Here is a 20,213-nt window from a genome sequence, read left to right as displayed (position 1 = left end):
GTACATCCACTTTTTTTTTTCCAAATCTTTTGAATTTTAGTGAACTCATTTGGGGCTAGGTTTTCAGAAGTGCTTAGCCCACTTGCAGCCCCATTGTTTTCGGTACAAACTGGTGGATGACGAACACGTTTGAAAACCACAGCTTTTAATGCCTAAAGGGAAGCTGCTAACTACTGACACTTCTCAAAATGTGCCCCGTGTTTCTGATGAGTGAATGCTGATCATTATAGAGGATTCATACATGCAGTCTCTGAGTAATACCCTACGTTTGTCTGTGATTGTATATACGATGGCTTCTTAATTTACTATTGCACTAGGCATTTTAATTTAAATTATGCTAATAGTGTAGGATTAACTGTGGATTATGATTCTAGCATTTGCTGTCATACGAGCAGAAAAACCAGTTCTTTTGCTCCTGTCATCTCTTTCTCCCTTCTCATGCTGATGTTTAGTATTTTGTGCTTGAGATTGGCCTCAGGTTTTGATGAGGTTTCTTGTATAAGCTGATGCAATTACTTAGGGAAGTAGAATTGTTGAAAATTAGAAAAAGAAGAGATTGCGATCTTTTTATCTTCTGATGGCACATTTTTATGGTGCTGAAATGATTTACTGAAAACTCGGATTTGAATGGGCTCTTGGCAGCACGGCATAGTGAGCAGTTCCTCTGTGGCAGGACAAGTCATGTGTGCTTTGCTTTTGCACTCTTGGCTCAGACACATGGTAGAGGAAAACAGTGCTCAGGGTTTTATTAAAACCCTCAGAAAGGGTGAAGAATAAGTAACTCGAGCAACGGGAATGAGCCTTGCAGTTGGTGACAATAGCAGGAGGCCAATGCTGTCTGCTATCTCCAGTAGTGAAAAAAAAGCTTTGTAGCAGTCTGAGTTTGCTCTTCCTCAATCGTAACCTCTCCAGAGATCTCCTCCACTCCAAACTGCAGATGTGCTGGAAACACAAGTTTGCCTCGTTATGTTTGCACTTGTTTCATTGTGTAGCAACCTCAGGTTCTAGCGGCATGCAGCCTGTTTGCATGCCTTGCTGGTGAATTCATCCGTATTCCTTCAAAGCCCTCATTTGTTGCATTTTTGTGGAGCACGTGATTATTTCTAATGGCTTTGTGTTGTAGCAGCAGTCTAAAATTTACCTTTTTCTCTCTTTTTTTTCCCTTCAGCTGATATTATTTCTACAGTTGAGTTCAACCACACTGGAGAACTGCTGGCTACTGGTGACAAGGGGGGTCGGGTTGTTATATTCCAAAGGGAACCTGAGGTATGTGAGTTAACAGCTTGCTGAAACTAGTTTTAATTTTTAATACTTTAATTCAATATAACTGGAAAAATTGTTTATAATTTCAAGACTGACTAAAATAGAATGTCATCTCTTTGGTGAGGAAGTGAAAGAGGGTAAGGGTCTTTTCTTCAGAAGCTTGCTCGTTTTCCTGCCCCAAACAAGAATGCTTCAGAGCTCCAAAATTCTAAGCTAAGAAGAAGGATGGTGTTTTTTCTTTTACTTATGTATTGTTTTAATCACTTTTGCCTATTTGATGGAACTGTTCCATTTAAAACAATGTTTGTCCTGTGTTACCTTTTCTGCTCCAGTTTTAAATTCAGTCCATCTGCACTATCGTTTGCACAAAGCTTTACTGAATAATTGACATTTCTTCAAAAATTCTGTCTTATATTAAATGTCGCTTCAGTACTTACAGGAAATTTCATTCCTGTAGAAACAAATCTGTCAATCTTGTTTTAAATGAGAAATTAAATTATACTTTCAATACTTTTATATTTATAAGGCTGCTTATACATCTTCCCTGAGAGGTGGAGATAATATATTGCCATCATAAAACACATGCTTTTGTTGTTCTTATTCTCCACAGAGTAAAAATGAGCCTTACAATCAGGGGGAGTACAATGTTTACAGCACTTTCCAGAGCCATGAACCTGAATTTGATTATTTGAAGAGCTTGGAAATAGAAGAAAAAATAAACAAGATCAAGTGGTTACCACAGCAAAATGCAGCTCACTCACTTTTATCAACAAATGGTGAGATAGAAGAGAGCATTTAGGACATACTGGCATTTTGTCCTTTTGTATTTTGAGCTGACAGTATATATTTAAATTCTATGTTCATTTTAATCTACTGTTTTAGTAATTTCCTGTTTCAGAGTTTACTGAGACTGCCATGCTGACTCTGATATCTCTTATTTATTCATTTTATTCATAGTCACAGTTTTTTTTCCTTTTGACTATCTATAGACATTTCAAGTGCTATCCATTTCTACTCTTTGTGTGCAGTGCTATCTTGAAATTAATTTTGTAACAAAGGCATCCCCTTACTCAGCAGCTGTGTTTCACTGGGGATTTAGAATTTTGTCTGCTGTATTTGTCATAACTTTTATTCTTTGTAGACGTGTAAATGAATGCAGGTGAGAGAAATGAATTTCTTTTTCATTCATTATCATCAGAATGGTTTATTTAAGTTCTAAAGAGTTACACAGTCTTTGGAAGACAGTAGGAATAATAATAAGATATTGATACTGACTCATCTTTTCACATGCTTAAGGCCTGTTGATTAAAAAATGCAGTATCACTGCTAAGAGGGGATATGCAGATGTGACAGTGGGAAGAACCTGAATGGATCCTGATGTGTACATGTATCATTTAGGAAAGATTTGGACACTCGCAACTGTTACTACTGCTGGTGATGCATGAGACAAATATATCCAATTTTAAATCTTATCTTTAAATCTTTAAATCACATTATAATCAGAAGTGATTTTTTTTTAAAATGTCTGAGCGTAAGTGGGAATTGCTGATAGAAAAATAGTGTAATTCACCTTTGGGAATTAATGTTTTAGAGCAAAATGATTACTTCTAGTTAAAATTTATAGCAATAAATAGTATTTACATTAATTCACAGTAGACAGTGTGTCATTTTATGTTTCCTTAAAGTTGCCTTTTACTTTTTGGGGGGCACTGTTGCAATATTTGAAAGACAATGTGTCTGTTATAGCTAGCTGATTTGTGATAATTTAATTCAGCTAATTATGGAGTTTGGGAGTTTACTTCTGCACTTTTCCCTTCTTTGAAATACCCCTCTACTTCAGATAACTTTAAGAACTGCTTCTTCTGAGTTCATGATACAAGAGCAGATTATGAAAAGTAAAGCTCTACATTTTCATTTTAAAGCTTGTTTTTGGAAATGATGAGCAATACCCCCTAGTCCTCAGATATGCTACATTTACAGTTTGTCTAGTAGACCTTTATATCAAATTTCTGATAAATATTAAGGTGGGAGGGCAGAATGGAAGGAACAATCACTGTTGCAAGGGGCTAATCCAGCTGCCAGCCTAAGACCCAGTGAAATGCTATGCCCTCTATTTTCCCTTCTTCCTAATTCTGGAGCATCCTAGCTGACCTCTTTATGGCGAGGAGAACAGAAGTGGTGCCATGGGCATAGCCTGTGGACGTTAGCTTTGGATTGCAAAATGTTTTTCTGGGTCAAGGAAGATTCTTAGTGTTCAGGCACGGTAAGGCTGAAGTCTGAAGATTCATCTCATGGCATACTGGTGAAAATAGTTTTAATTTTAGGATACAGAAGGCTTGTGTTAAACTCCTTGCTGTCTCTCAGACTTTCTGTGAGAATTTATTTACAGTGTATATCAATTTCATGCCTACTAGAAGGGGATAATAAAATTTTCCCTAACTTGTAGAGAACGAAGGCATTGCGTGCTATACATGCTCTCAGTGGGCCACTTGTAGAAACACCTTGAGTACTGGCTTATATTTACCCATTTCTAAGCCTAGTATTTTAATGCAACTTCTGAAGTCATAGTGCTCTCCTAGTTTAGGATCTTAAGCACAGTTTTGGTCAGAAAAATGAGAACCATAATGAGAAGCAGCATCCTATAAATCTTTTACAGAGCAAGACAGGTCTGCACCTGCACAAATATGTTTCCATCCTTCTAAGGAGATCTTTTGTCTGTTCCTGCACGGCTCACCTCTCTATCAGAGGGGATCTTGGTTCCTTTCTAGTTCACGTTACCAACAAGTTATCAGCTAAGCTTTGACTGCAGCATCTTAATTAATGGAGGCAGAAGGAAGCCACCAAGGCTTTCAAAATCCCACTGTGGATTTGCAGTGCTCACATTTAGCAAATTCCTGCTTTGCGTTGTAAACTGAACTAATTTTGTAGTGCAATAATAAATTATTAAGATTCATTGGTATCTTTTGTACCAGAAAGTATTGGTTCATTGGGTAGATCAGCATGTGACCCATACAGATCCTTTCATCTGAGGATTTCAGACTTCTTACCAGACATTAATTAATTTAAACTTCACAGGACCCTTGAGACTGAAGGAATACTGAACCTCACAAAGATATTTCTATATTTTGCAAAACATAAGCATGCTTAAAATTTCTAGGGAGTTTTTAAAGTCCAGAAGGCAGATGAAGGAGAAGAAAACCAACACATGATATCCATAACCACTAAAAGCCAGTTTTCCCTTGGGAAAGGGATGGGTTTATCAATAACAGTCAAGTCCAAGAATGGAAAATACACTTTGCATTATTCTTATTTATTTTATAATTGCTGCATTCATAAACATGAGACTATATAAGCAGAAAAGAACTAAATAGAAATATGTAATGTAATAGAAGTAGATGATGTAGCCTATATATATTTTTAGTAATCAATGTGACTGATAAAAATGAAATGTGTTGAACATTTAAATGGAGCTCTTCAGCTGCAAATTGAAACAACCTCTTGCTCTGTAGATTGATCAACTGTACTATTTTTGTTGCTTGAAAATTAGCATATCAATATCTTTAGGAGATGCCTAATGGTAAAAACACTCAGAGCAGTGGAGCAATTGATTGATTTTTAAAATAAAAAATGGTCAAAGTTGAAGTTGCTATAGAAATGAGAAGTGATTTGTGTATTCATATATACTGCCTTTAAATTAATTCGTACTAGCGTTTAAAAGATGTTTTTGGATCACCCACACCGCAGAAAGAATTTTGGTGAAACACGTGAAGGAAGGAAAGGGGACAAAATGACAAATGATGCAGGAATGGAGGTTAGCAAAGTCTGTGGTGGCACCTGAAGTGCAGAAGATTTGAAAAGCCTTTGGCTGCTCCATGAATAGATGTGTGAAACAACTGTTAGAAGTTTTTTTTTATTTTTGTTTTTTTTCAGAAGAGTTGGCATTTATTTTTCTGCCTAGGGTTGGCAGGTTGGGTGTGTGGCTGGGTTGGGAGTATACAGTATCAGGGAAATCTGCAGCTACAAATTGAGGAGAAACTCCATCTGAAATGTTTTAAACCTCTATTTGTTGGCTTCATAAGTTCTTTGCTAAATAAGAGGCATCCTTATTCTGTCATCATGCTTCATGATCATATCCATCATCAAAAGGGTGAACTTAGGTTTCGTTCATTTCTCTGTGAGATTAATACTTTTTTTTTTTTTTACCCCCTTTTCTCCCTTACTCTTGCAACACATTTCTCTCTGTTTTCTTATCAGTTATTTCTGCTGCTTTTCTTTGTTAAGAGGATAATATTTTTTTTCTATTTCACACAACATTGTCTTTGCTGGAACTCTTGATGTTGTATCAATACATCATTGCCCACTCCCACAACAGGCCAGGCAGGTATCATTGGTCTCTCTTCTTGTACGGTTCAGAAGCAACCTAGCAAACTGGCTTTAGTATCTGGATTGTTTCCTTGCATAGTCAAGTTGTCCAGACTGACCTTCAGCAGTGAGCTATGAGTGGTTTTGGTCCGTTCCACCTGCAAACTGCTGAGCTGGATATGCATGTGCTCTGCAGGGTCTGTCAACCAACAGAACCCTCCGACTCACTTGAGGGTACAGGATTTTCTTTATGAGTGTTTTTTTCAGTTGGCAACATTGGTTGGATGTGCAAACTTTAGGGACACAGACTGTTTCAGTGTGGGACTTGGCTGAGCCAAGGTGCAGAAACTTCTTTAAGGAACAGTTTGTGAAAGGGGAGTAACCATGTTCAGAATTCCTATGTTGACAGAAAGCTGTCTTTTCTTTTACAGATAAAACAATCAAGTTATGGAAAATTACTGAAAGAGATAAGAGACCAGAGGGGTACAACTTAAAAGATGAAGAAGGAAAACTTAAAGATCTTTCTACAGTAACATCACTACAGGTGAGCTGTTGTCTTTGTCCAAAATCCAGTTGTTCCTGTACAAAGAAGGTAGTTACGTCTTACTAACTCAGTAAAAGATTAAACATGTAAGTAGTGCTAAGCATATATATGATTATTCTCATTGAAGTTTTAGCTGACTTGAATCTATAGCATGTTTTTCAAGACAGAAGTGCTTTATGATTAGTGACCAGCACAGGAATGTTTCAACAGTTTATCATCAGTTTTATTCTTCCTTATAAAAAGATCTCAACATGACTTAACATACTTTCACACAGGATTCTGGAACCTCGTGTGCTGGAAGCAGTCTGCTTAATATTAAAGAGTGTACTCACCTCATTCAGAGTAACTGAATTAGAGAGTACAGCAAAGTTCAGCCTCATCTTTATTACAGTAGTATAAAAGAACTATCTCATTTCTGAAGAGTGGGATTTGCAATAGTTTGTGCTCCAGTGAATGCAAGGCTCTGCATTGCTGATGAATGCAGTCATGGAGCTCATATAAGCATGTATGATGTTGTAATAGATTTTTGTTCTCAGACGTTAATGGCTGAATTCACTTCAGGCGTTTTTCCAAAGGAAGTGGCTAAAGGTTATAACCAGAAGCTATAAATGCTGCTATTTCATCCATGTTAAAAACAGTCAACTCCCACTTCCAAACCAAACCAATATTATCTATTGTGAAGAAAAACCTCCAAAGTCTGAAGATCTACATGAATGGAATACAAATAGAATGAAATACCTGTTCTGTATGATTAAGCAAACAAAAATGTTTAGGATTGCTTATAACCTGAGAATTCGGAGAACCATTGTTTTGTGCCTTTAGCAGCAAGTCGAACTCAAAGCTTTAACTTCTCTGTGTTCCTCCTTAAATGATCTTGTGGACTGATGTATGATAGATTTTTTCTGATGCATATTCAACCACATTGAATAGTCCCAATCGAGCTTCACAGCCTGTCTGTGTCTAATGCTTTACCAACATGGAATAGATTGGCATTGTCTAGATATTGAAGCATGACACTGACGTGACACACGGGGACACAAGGGTGCAATGATCAGTTGGCTTTGTTTTATAAGATTTCATTGATTAGGTTTTGCAGAGATTATAACCTTCTTGTCCCTTGTCTTTTTTATGAGATAGAGACATCAAATACTGGAAATGATTTACAGCAAACAACAAACTCTTTAGGAAAATCAAATATGAGGAATTCATTGTTTGCTTGCTAGAGCCACAACCTCCTGCATATGTGGGACACTAGCTCCTGCTGTGAGACTGGCCTGCACTGTGGCAGCTGCCAGTGCCTCTCTTCCAACAGTCCAAGATTTCTGTCACTCTGCCTGGCTCTCCATGGCTCTTGTGTCTGTTCTTTCCCCCTTAGCAAGGATGGCCTAGCCCAGCTATTCATCCATAGAGAAATTCAATTTGCATACACCACTGAGAAATTTTATAATTTCACAGTCTTTGAATGCTTGCTCTCCATCAGACTCTCAGCATGCTTGCAAAAAATAAAAATAAAATCGTACTTTTCCTCTTTTTTTTTTTTTTTTTTTTTTTTTTTTTGGCAGGTGCCTGTATTGAAACCTATGGATTTGATGGTAGAAGTCACTCCCCGGAGAATCTTTGCTAATGGTCACACCTATCATGTCAACTCAATATCTGTCAACAGTGACTGTGAGACATACATGTCAGCAGATGATCTCAGGATTAACCTCTGGCATTTAGCAATCACGGATAGAAGCTTCAGTATCCTTTATTGTGGTTCTTTTCTCAGTGTTGATAGCATTAGTGGGGCTTAAGAGAGCCATTTAAAAATATTTTTCTGCAGATTTTTAAAAAAATACCTTACAATTATCAGAAATCCTGAAGTACTGGTGACAGAAGATGCTCAGATATGATAAAAGAAAGCTAAGAGGTTGCAAAATTCAGGGAATTCTGTTTGCAAAATAGCAGTCTTGGAGTTGGTTAATGACAAGTAAACAGGAAAGTGGTGCTGACCAAATCATAACTATCCACCTGACTAGCGTAATTGATACTGTTATTTCCTGAAGATGTTTCATGCTGAGCTACCCCACTTTTTTTTTTTTTTTTTTTTTTTTTTTTTTTTTTTTCCTGAAAGGTCTGTCCTTACTGTGTTGGTGTCCTCTGTTCTCCATCATCCTTCTTCACAAAACCCTGAGGTGTGCACAGTTCGGGGGCTCAGCTACTTCATGTCAGTTGTGTTTGGGGTTAGTGCAGTTGTTGTGGTATCAAGTGCTGGCATCGTCCTGAAAGCTGTGCTGTGGGATCGTTCCAATCATCTGTGAGGCTGCCCCTGCACTGCAATGGGATGACTTGCAGGAAGAGCAGAATGAAGGGAACCAAGAAAAGTGATTCTCTATGTCTTGCAGAACATAAAGGGATCAGCAAGACAAGAAATAGGTTATGAGGCCAGCTCAGAATACTGTCTTCCTTTTGTGATTTCTACTTTTTTGTTTGCTTGTTTGTTTTGTATTTAGAAAGGAATAAGAAGAATATTTCTCTACGGATATCTTATGAGGGACTATTACATGTCAAAGGAAAATTGTTCTGCTGGGGACAAATTCCTGAACGAAAACACCAACATGAAGGGGTGTTCTTCCTGTCCATAGCAGTCTTCCATGTTTCTTCCTTCATAAGCTTGTTCATCTATGGAGCTTGGCACCTGTTCTGTTTAAGTCACAGCAAAAACAAAACAAAAAACAAACAAACAAACAAAAAACATTAAATGAAACTCTTGATGTTCTTAAAAACAAAAACCAAATGTTTTTTGTGCCTTTTCAGTGTCAAATTACAGGTGCCTTTACCCTTTGGGATTGTAGATAATGTGAATTTGGAAGCAAATTGAGGAAATAGTCCTTTTCTGTCTTTCAGCTGTCTAGATTAAGTGAGCTCGATGGTGCCTTCTTTAATAAGATTGTTTTTTGGACCAATTTAAATGTGCCCTTTCAAAGCACAGCAGTATCTGCCATTGATATCCAAGCAACTGCACTTCTGTCATTTCACAGAAGAGAACAGAGTGGGATTTTTTTTTGCCAGCACACCTGTATGGAGTAGCAGCATGGTTTCTGACAGCATCTTTCTCTCTGTAGCTTCCCCCTCCAGTCTTGTGTCTGTCCTGGACACTTCTGTAGGTGCCTACTGTGTGTTTTCTTCCTTTCTTCTAAAGCAGAGCAGAGTCAGAACAATCACAGCAGTCTCTGTGTGTCTGTATATGATAACACTCCAGAATACTTCTATGTCTTTCCTTTTGTTGTGTTAAAAGCTGTTTTATAAATTATGGATTGTCAAGAGAAATATTTCTGACAACTTAAAAAATATGTATATATTTTTTACAGTTCATGAGGACAACATGAGTTTTTATGAAGTCATTTCCCATGGTTAAGAGCTTACTGACTGAAATATCAGCCCCAGCTGAATTTTTAAACCCCAGGTGTGTGTAAATCCTTGAAAAGACTTGCTATGGGGGCATTGATACAATCAGAACAGAAGTTTTGTGAATGTGTTGGTGGTAAACAATCCTTAGCATTTATGCAGGGCCTTTTATTTTCAGATAATTTATATATATTGATCAGTTTATCTTCACAAAAGAATAAAAGGCTGATAGATGGATGGATTTGTCTGCTGTTTTGTGGATGAGGAGACTGAGGCAGAAAGTTTAAAGAAATTGCTTATGAAAGCTATAAATTTCATAGCCTGATTAACAACATTTTATTTCATTTACTCTTTGTATGAAAACATTTTCATGCAGTCATTCAAAGTGCTTGGCCTCCAAAGGTGCTTTAAATACTAGCAATATACCTGCAAAGATCTGGAAAACAGAGTGCTATGATCATAACTGCTACTGTGTGTCTTGTTGGTACAGTGTGGACACCAAAGGTATTCGAGATTGAATAATTGTTTAGGATGTTAATGCTTCTACTCTTGTATGTTCAACTGTTGTATTCAGCCACAGCTGTGCAGACTGTGTTCCAAGCATCAGCACATTCCTGTTGTGGAATACTTACTGATAAGTAAGCTTTTTAGAGTTTGTGAACGAATCTTTGATTTAACTCCTAAAACACTACATAGTTTATAGTAGCCTGTTCAATTTCTGAGGATGTTTGAGGATGTTTTAGGACTGCTGATGAAGGGAGAAATTCAGACTATGTTTGAGTTTTTGAATGGGAAACGTTTTGTTGTATCTGATACATTAGCACTGGGATAGTAATGTGGCTCATTCTGGGATAACTGGAATTCTATGCTGGATTCAGATACAGGTCTTGCTGCTTCTTGTTGGTACATGTGAATGAGCACTTGGCAGAACTGTGATGAGAGAGTTTAGACAGCGGTAGGAGAGAATATTTGATAAATAGATGGTTAATGTTAGGGGGCAATCTGTATTTGCTACATTGGCCATAGTGGCAGCAGATTGACTTTTGTGCCTGGATACCAGGTACATATTCATGAGTGTAGTTTGACTTAAATAGACTGTATTCACTTCTGCTTCAGACAGTAGAGGTTGTACCTGTACTCTGTTGTCTGACCCAGATCATCAGGCAGATTACTTTTACTTAAATCTTTGATAAACAGAAAAGTTGAGGTAGGCATGCCAAAATAATAGGTACAGAGTATTGCTCATAGCAAGGAATTACTGGACAATCCAGATAACTGGAAGAAGGGAATGAGTAAGGCAAACTTGCATCAGACTTTCCACAGTTTTTTTTTTTTTTTTTTTAATTATTATTATTATTCCATAATGAGCCTTGTAAGCTCCTGTAAAATTGCAGGGGCATGCTTTCCGCTAGGTTTTGAAATCTGTCCAATAAAGAAAATTCATTTCTGTCCTACAGAAAACCCTGTTACATAAAACTCTCCTGGAAGTAGATTAGCTTCTGAAAAAAGCATTGGGCATGCAACTTGCAATTAGGACTAGACATATTAAGATGAAAAAATTCTGCCAAGCAAACAGTTTAAATTATGAATGAATGTTGCTGGGCTTGGTGCCTTCTGCTACACAGCTAGGAGGACAGGCAGGAGAAGGCTCAGGCAGTTCTAAAAATGATTGCTTCACACCTTTTTATTAGAAGTAAAATGGAAATGAAACATTTTGTTTTATTGACACTCAAGGCTTGAATCCTTGAAGTACATGTTTGCATGTAGAACACTAAATAGAAAATATTTTGGTCTGAAGTGGCATTTGTTAATAAGGGATCTGGCAGTGATACGTATTTGTCTTTCTACTTTCCCTCAGAGAAGCACTGCTTCATATAATGAACTGCAATCTGTTTACCCAAGAGGCTGGTTGTGACAATGACACAACAAATACAGTGGTGGAGTTTCTGGACATTCAGCTCATGTTTGAACATCTTTACAAATTACATGGGAAAGGCTGGAGAAACACTGTCAGATTAGCAGTGATACGCTAGTGTTGTTGTTGTTTTGTTTTGTTTTCAGGTAAAATAGTTTGTCTTGTAGAATTTTATCTGAGAACAGTTGGGTTATAACCATTATTCTAGCAGTTTTACAAATCACTAGGAATTATTTATTTCTTTGAAAACAAAAAGGCAAAGCAATGTAGATCGTAAGTTAATTCTCTTGCTGCCCCTCTTGGAAAATATTGTAATTCAGCTTTGCAAAATTTGACCAGAATATGTGCTTTAGATAAAGCCTTAGGCAAATCAAATGCAATTAGTTGTTTTCTGGTTTGCTTTTTTATTAGCATAAATACTATCTGGGGTGAAAAGCAGACAAGTGAATTTTGTGCTATAGCTGTGTAAATTTTCATGAGGAATATGCAAGATTTCTGTACGTTGCTTCCAACTGGCAAGCAGATTTGCTCAATATTGTTTGGGCTGGAGGAGGCAATGGAGTAGAGGAGGTGAGAGGAAAAGAATGGGGAAGGTCAGCTGGTAAATAATTACGCATATGAGGCTTCTTCGCTGAAAGGTTTTATGTGTTTGGTTGTGTTATGGAGAGCGAGTCTCACTGTCCTTAATTATAGATGATACTCTTCAGTGGAAAAGAAGTGAGGGAAAGGTTGCTGTATTTGTTAATCTTCTGTCTGAAATGGCATAGCAGTGTCGCACATAGCTTAAACCTTTAGATAAGTCATCTTGGGTGTAGTGAATGAGAAAACAGGACTGCTGGAAGCATACTGATAAGGCTTACTTCACATCAGCAGCAATCTTTGGACTATCTAGCTGCACTAAATATTCTTTATGAGAATGTATTTGGATCACTCATAGAACTGCGTAGCTCATAGCACTTGAACTCCCTTCATTTCCTGGTAGCACACTATTTCACTCTGGAGGCTGTCATGGCATTGCTATGGAAACAACATCACCGTTTCCAGCATGTACTCATCTTGAGACTCATCTTGACTAAAATACTCATTTCTCAGTCAGATCAATATAGTCCAGTGTTATCCCGTTTTAATAAAAAATTCCTTCTTCTGTGTCCCAAAAGGGTTAAGCTAATTAGCAAATCACCATAGGGCCTTCTTATAGTCTAATATATTCCAGCATTTGAAGCATATCGTGGATAGTCAGAACGTTAGGCACTGTATCTTGGGGAAGGTAATTTACTTACAAAGCAAACAACAACAATAAAAGCAAAGAAATAGTAAAACCAAAACATCACAGTACATATATGGAGACCAAGTTTGTGGCAGCCCCTTGTGCACCTGAGTAACACTGGGCATTTAACATCGTGCTCTGGGGGCAGCCAACAGGCTGGGGAAGATATCTAATCTTACAGAATTCCTGTTACCTGTCTTGGTGTTATGCATTTGACTGCTAAGCTGCAAACAAATATGCAGTATTCTCTTGGCATTCATGGAGCTGGAAGACGGCAGGTTTATGCCCTTGAGTGAGATAAGGTTGCTTCTATAAATATTCCTCAGACACGATGACTGTGCACAAGCTGTATTCACAATGCATTTTCCATGCTCTCAGAAAATGTCTTCACTGCACAAGAACCTGCTTGTGCCCCCACCCCAGCTCAGTTTTCCTCAAGCGTACACTTTCTGTTTGGAGAGTTTGCAGACATTATTTCTCTTCTTTTGAGAGAAATAATAATGTATTCTAGTACTTCCTATTCTACCAAAAAAGCTTCTGCCACCTGCATCATGTGCTTAAAAAGTATATACTGTACCAGGAAGCCATATTCTAGCAGAGTTGCTACCAGCAAAATTTGAGTAGCTTTTCCTCAAACTGATGGTGTTCTTGTATTCTGTGCTTCCTAGAGTCCCCCCTTCCCCCACATGCATTTTCTCTGTCTCTCTCCTTTCAAGGCAAAACAAAGATGTCTGCAAAGCTAAAATCACACCTGTAAGTCAGAAGTAGGGGATTGCAGAAGGGATTGCTCAATGTACAAACTATCTGTACAGTTTGACAAGCTCTTTTAGAGTGTAGCTGTTGAGGAATGGTTGCTTTGCTCTCCTAATTAAAACACTCCTACGTGAATAACTAAGGGGAAAAAAAGCTATTTTCAACATGTTGCTTAGATTCTGGATTGATGTAATGTACTCTTTAGTCTCTATTTTTTTTTTTTTTTTACAAGTGGGGTAATACTGGCCTTGTAAAAATAAGAGCTGACAGTAGGGAGGGAATCTGTCAGGGACTGTAGTGATAGGACAAGGGGTAATGGTTTTTAACTAAAAGAGGGTAGATTTAGGTTAGATATAAGTAAGAAATTCTTTACTGTGAAGGTGCTGAGGCACTGGAACAGGTTGCCCAGAGAAACTGTGGATGCCCTATCCCTGGAGGTGTTCAAGGCCAGGCTGGATGGGGCTTTGAGCAACCTGGTCTGGTGGGCGGTGTCCCTGCCCATGGCAGGGGGTTGGAACTGGGTGATCTTTAAGGTCCCTTCCAACCCAATCCATTCTGTGATAAGTGATTTTGAAATTACTTACACAACTTTGGATACAAAATCACCCACTAATTTGAGGATTGTGTATGCAGAGGTAATTTAGTATTTAGTTTTGCTAGCATGTCATTAATAGATCGGGAGCAGGTCCTGTAGTTCTTATCCCTGATGCTGGATCTTTCTAACTGTGTTAGCAAAGAACCACAGATGGTGACAAATTATAGGTTGTATACTGTCAATGTCTGAATCTCAAGGCTCAGAAAGGAACAAGCTCCAGCATGAACCATGTAAAGTACTACGGATGGGACCTTACGAAAGTGCTGTCCTATATACATGTGAAGGGTTTTGAAGAGAATTATTGAAATTGTGAAAAATATCCCATAATTTCTGGAAAGAGTATTCACATTTAATTATAAACAATTCAGATTGCCTTTTTCAGATGCCTGGAAAATAGAGGATAAACTCCTGTAGAGGGCATGAGGTGTCTTTCCTACCTGAGTAGAGTTTCCATTTCTTTCCCAGATTGATCATTCAAAGCTTGACAAGTACATCAGGTTCATAAACAATTGCATGAAGATGGGCTCTTCAACAATATTTTGGGCTTTTTCAACTAGTATTATGGACCTGGAAAAGCAAACATGACTATACTTTTGATGAGATTAGAGTAGCTATTGAGGAGGAAAGAAAGATTCTTTGCCACTGTCAAGGTGAAGTGTATGCATGTTAGTTCTTGTCTAAAGCTCTGATCCACCCACATTCTGGTATTCTTCTATTTTCCTCTTGGTGAGCTTATTCAGAAATATACCCTTGGCTGCATGAAAGTAAAAATACTTGTGTTTTCTGTAGCTGTTGAGAGACATCTACATTGTGCTGAGAAGTTCATGAATAATGTTATCCAAAATAAACCTGGAAATCAAGATACAGATTTGTAATCAGGTAGTCAGGTGGGTCAGAATAGCCTGAATTTAAAACTATCAAAAGTTTAGGCATCATCCTAGGAGGTACAAGAGCTGGGAAGTTGACAATCTCTGTTAGACAAGGTAAGAGTTAAAGTAACTTTAATCAGTGTTTTGGAGAAAAACACTTTTTTTTTTTTTTTTCTTCCATGGGTCAATTGTCATTTACTTTACATGTTTGAGGCCTAATTTAGTGTTGCAAAATGTGATGATTTTGATGAAGTCCAGTAATAATTTTGTTTAAGCTGAAATATGAACTACCTACCAAAAATTACTGATGTGAACAAGCAAAACTAGATAGAGTTACAATATCAAAATTATGTATGCACCATAAAAAGACTTAATATAGATTAAATTGGAGAAATAGCTTAGAATAAAACCCTATCATCATTTTAATGGAGCTGTTAAGCAATATTACTAGATATCAATGATCAAATAAAGCCTGGTTTGTTTGTTTGTTTTTCTTTAAACTGTTTTATATTCTGTAGGGGTCCACACTAATTAGATATGTAGTAACAGATAAATAATAATTAAGAAGAATAGAAAAAGAGGAAAGAATTCTCTGACTGCTAGACTGTGGACCACACTGACTCCATGGGTATGTAATTAAACAGTGCATCTGGCACCTGTTCTTCATAACCACTGTAGCCAAATACAGCATAAAATGAAGAAATTTAAGCTTTGAACAAAATATCTCATATGACTACTAAAATGAGGATTTTTTGAAGTGTAGTTAGGGAAATCCTTTATGTGTGTTTTTGCTGCCTTTGAGGAATAAATTATTTTATTTAAATCACACAACTAGTGTTTAGTGTCAGTTGAAGACTAAAATTAATGAAAAATTAAGTATATATAATTGTAAATTGCTATTTTCTCTGAACAATATAGAATCCTGATAGTAACAGGGCCTTTCATAAACTCTCACCAAATTAATCTGTAAGAAAAATGCTGTGTCACCGTAAAGCGCCAGGAGGAAACTGCATTTCTAGAGTCACTGAAACAATTTTGTCTTATAGCCACTGACATAGATACAGCTTCTACAATACAGCCATTCAGAAGAATACAGGAATTGAATTGGTTCTGCTTCTGTTGTTGTAAAACTATGCCCAACACAAGGACACAGCATTATTTTTGACATGATCATAATCTACTGTAGAATATCATAATTGATTACAGTTTTTAAGCTTTTCGGAGCCAAGATGGTCCCGTGTTTATCTTGTGCAAATTGTGGACTTTAACTAACTGATGTGATTCAAGTAATAGATAGTAATTATGACCAGTAAGGCTGTGTGAATAATGATTCTAAGAAACTTAAGGGTGGTTTGTTTTAAAGAAATACCGTGAAGTCTCCTCATCTTTTAGGAGACTCTGATACCAGATTCTGGGAGCTATGAAAACGATGAATAGATTTGCAAAAGCGGTCTTTGAAACTTTTGCTTGATTTTGTTTCTTGCCCAAGGATACCTTATGATCCTTGTTGGAAACCACTGCATTTTAACTGTTCTCATCACTTTAAGTTGACTCATATCTCAAGAATTTGACTATCAGCCAGTCAGACAGAATTGGATGAAAAATCACATCTGATAGCTAAAGGTGAGAGATCAGAGCTAGTTAAACAATCTTTTAGCATCAAATCACTGTCTAAGACCATTCTGCCAGACTGCTGAAATGTTCACTGTAGTGAAAGCAAACAATACGTGCCTGGAGGATCAGATCTCAGTGTCTTCAGGGCATGGGATAGGACTATGAAAATATTCCCTATCTAGCTGTCCTCTAAAAATACATAAATTGAAAGAGTTGAGCCTGGCTGAGAAAAACTAATTATAGCTGAGGCCTTTGCATTCTTGGCAAAGATGAGTCTTTTCCTTTTTCTGGAATTGTTTTTAAAGTTAATTTAAAGTGATTTGAGCATAGCTATAGCCTTGGGATAATTACTGCACTGCAGATTTATTGTTTAATAAAAATATTAATTTGTTAATCAGAATACCTAATTTTCTTACTTATCACTCCTGTCCACACACAATTTGAATGAATAAGTATGTGATTCAGTTATCCTTTTAATGGATTTCTCCTTTATCTAGGCCTCCATCTTCTCTAATGCAGTTGTCCCCAAATAGAGATGCATTCCCGTTATGTAGTTACTCCAGAGGTAAGGAAAAATACAGCCAGAGGCATTAAAATACTCCTGGTTTTTAGAACCATACAGTGAATTACTAAAACTAAAAAGAATATTGTCTGGAGCTACAGCAGATGATAAAGCATAGTGTGAAATCCTGAGCCCATAAAAGCCACGTCAGAAGCCTTTAATAGTACAGTAAAGAACAGCACTAGAATTTCACTGTGTTTGTGTGCTTGTAGAGTGATCGAGGTGACACAACTATAAAAGACACTTAGAATTTTACAATAGGTACAAAGATGTCTTTTCATAGATCTCCACGGAGTTAATTGCTTTCCAGTCTACTTGGGACTGTACTTCTGCTTGTAGCAAATGAATAACCATTTTGTACCAGAAATACCATTTAAAATCTTATGATCTCAAGCTTTCTCAAGTTTGTTACTGTTGGAGAGAGAAACAACACTTAGAAGAGCTGAAATTGATGTTAACATCATCAGACAGATTTTTTCACCCTAGCAGTTTATGCCATGAGATTTTTCAGGTTTTATCTGGAATCTGAGATCCTTCAGCACAGAGGGACTTTGAAACCATAGTAAGAGTATTATATTGCAGCAAAAGGGTCTCGTCACAGAGATGATACTCAGCTAAGTAGCACTCACATTTAACACAACGCAACTGCAGTCAATGAAGTTATTCTTGTGCAAGTGGGTAACAAGATTCAGTCCAAGATTTATTGTCCAGCTAATTTTATTTCTTCAGTTGATGGGTTTTAATCAGTATGGTGTCAATGTGGAAGATTTTAAATTGCATGCTGTTTCCCTTTGGATTAATGTCTCATTGAAGCATTTTAAAAATGAACCCTTCTCTATTGTCACAGGTGCAGTCGGTGTGTCCAACCTGAAAAACACGTATTATGAATTTATTGAAAGTTAGGGAGAAAAGAAACATTTACACAGTTCCAGGTACAATTATATGAAAAGATAATGTATAAATAATTCAATCAGCTCAGCCAGAGGGGAGAATTCTCTTAAATGGGTCTAATTATTCTCATTCCCTTGTGAGTTTGGACTTGAAACTAACCTTGCAAAACACAGTCTTTTGTGGAGTATTAATATAAAAAAGAAAATGTAACTTGCTGTGTTCATCAGCTAAAATCTTTTAACTTGAAAAGCATTCCATAGAAGAATGGAGAGATAATAAAAATGCCCATGCAGTCATCTCAGGTATTGAAAGCCACGTAGTCTGTACCTCAGTGCTCTGAGTCTTTAAAACCCAAGGCTCTGGAAGTCTTTTGTTTTTTGTTTTGCTATTGAGGTAGCCAGGGTACTTCTTATTAATGTAGACATTTCAATTTTTCATCTGCTATCATAATACGCACTGGGAAGGATTGCACTGAAGTAGTGCCATTACATATGAAATTACAATACTTTCCATTTAGGGAGTTCTCTTTTAGGGCCTTTGGAACAAAAATGCTCTTGTAAATAAAAGTCTTATTAATTTAAACAAAGTGACAGGACCAGAGTTAAGGATATGCCTATCGTGACTGTTTTCATACTGAGTAGTCATGTGGCTTGTCTGGAATCAATGTTCTGAAAAGAGATCAAGCAAACGAACAGACAGCTGTGAATATTGAACTCCTTTGCCTCAGAGAGTAACCTGGATGTTTCAAACTTCTAGAATCCATTTTTCTCTGCAGTGCCTAGAGACGAAGCTGATGGGCATTTTTGTAAATCCCTTCACACAGATTAAGTGACTAGCTAATACTCCTGCCAAAAGGTTTTAATAGGTGTCATATAATTTAATAGAGATGATTTTGAAAACTTTCACTCTGGAGATTCTCATGAGAACTGAATCTCTTCCTCATTCTCATTTCACGTTGCTGATTTTCAGGGATTTCTTGGCAGCGCAAAGATGCTTGCATGCAGAAGTGCCTGTATAAATGCTAAATTGAAGCCTTTATTACTATATTTAAAGTAACTGTTTTTCTGAAACATCTAGATATTTTAAAGATAGTTTTATTTGACTACTTCTATAACAAACATGCAGGGAGGGGGAGAGCATTATGCTCTAAAAGACATTTCTAGGTAGCTAGATTCTGCAAAAAATTAGTCCTTTGAGTTCAAATATAAATTGATTTAAAATATGGAATTATTTTACTATAATAGGGTACTGCTGCACTGAGGATTTCCACAAGGTATGTGGAAGAATAAATTGCATATAGGATAGGAAGTACCCCACCAAAATTCTCTAAAGAGTCTATACCCTCCAGCTGGAAATTCTCCACCTGCCTCTTAATAGGCAGGTCTTCCTACGCTGCATGAAATTCTAATAAAATAAGTATCAAGAAATACATTTCTTGATGGTATTGTCTGTTAATGCATAGACAATTCTTAAAAAAAAAAAAAAGAGAGAGAAAGGAAAAAAAAAGAAGACATTTTATTTCTGGTTTCCCATAAGTTCTGTGGGAGGCAATCCCTGGCAACTTCAAAGATGCAGTTCAGTGAGTTATATATGTTGTATTTCTCTGTACTTCGGGAGACTGCATTCAGCAAACCAAGTAGGTCCCTCTCAGTTCTTTTCTAAATATCTTGTTGATACCTAAATATCTCATGACTGGTATCTGCTATGCTTCAAATGTAACATTAAGCATTCCACAACAGTTTCAGACAAATCATAATTAATTAACATGAAAATATATCAACTAAATGACTTTGAGACCTTTCAGTGATTGAGTACTGTACACTGAAAACTGCAGACGTGCCTTTGGAAGAAAAGACCATGGAAGAAAAGACCATTCTTCTTCTGTTGACTCATCCACTTGATTTTGCTCTCAGCTGCATGTATATACAGAAAATAATTTCTTTGCTCTTGAAAATTTGAAAGTGCATGTGGTTGCAGCTAAAACAGACGTGATTGTGTCTACAGAAGAAAATGCATGTGTTCTGCTGTAAAAGGCAGAATGAAAATTCAAATTTTAATTGCATTAAAATTTCCCAGTGGCTACTTCTAAATTCGTATTCTTTAAGTAAATTAATGGTTGCAATGTGTATGAACAGGCCTATGTATGAGAAAGTTAGCATGCCATTTGTGCTATTGCAGTTCCAAAAGACAA

General features: G+C 37.0%; 1 protein-coding gene across 7 annotated transcripts in view; it reads left to right on the top strand.

The window, feature by feature from the left end:
• The window catches only part of PPP2R2C (protein phosphatase 2 regulatory subunit Bgamma), a 189,756-nt gene that overhangs the window by 132,514 nt on the left and 37,029 nt on the right, over positions 1-20,213 (top strand). For all 7 annotated transcript variants that reach the window (XM_035323769.1, XM_035323771.1, XM_035323773.1 and 4 more), the window contains 4 exons: positions 1,169-1,266; positions 1,874-2,039; positions 6,057-6,169; positions 7,732-7,909. In XM_035323769.1, the coding sequence (XP_035179660.1) occupies positions 1,169-1,266; positions 1,874-2,039; positions 6,057-6,169; positions 7,732-7,909 (555 nt within the window). The remainder of the gene's footprint in view (positions 1-1,168; positions 1,267-1,873; positions 2,040-6,056; positions 6,170-7,731; positions 7,910-20,213) is intronic.

This window comes from Oxyura jamaicensis, chromosome 4, assembly GCF_011077185.1.
Source record: "Oxyura jamaicensis isolate SHBP4307 breed ruddy duck chromosome 4, BPBGC_Ojam_1.0, whole genome shotgun sequence".
In the NCBI taxonomy this organism is placed as follows: Eukaryota; Metazoa; Chordata; class Aves; order Anseriformes; family Anatidae; genus Oxyura; species Oxyura jamaicensis.
The sequence above is the reverse complement of the archived record's forward strand: the minus strand, read 5'-3'. Positions and strand labels throughout refer to the sequence as shown.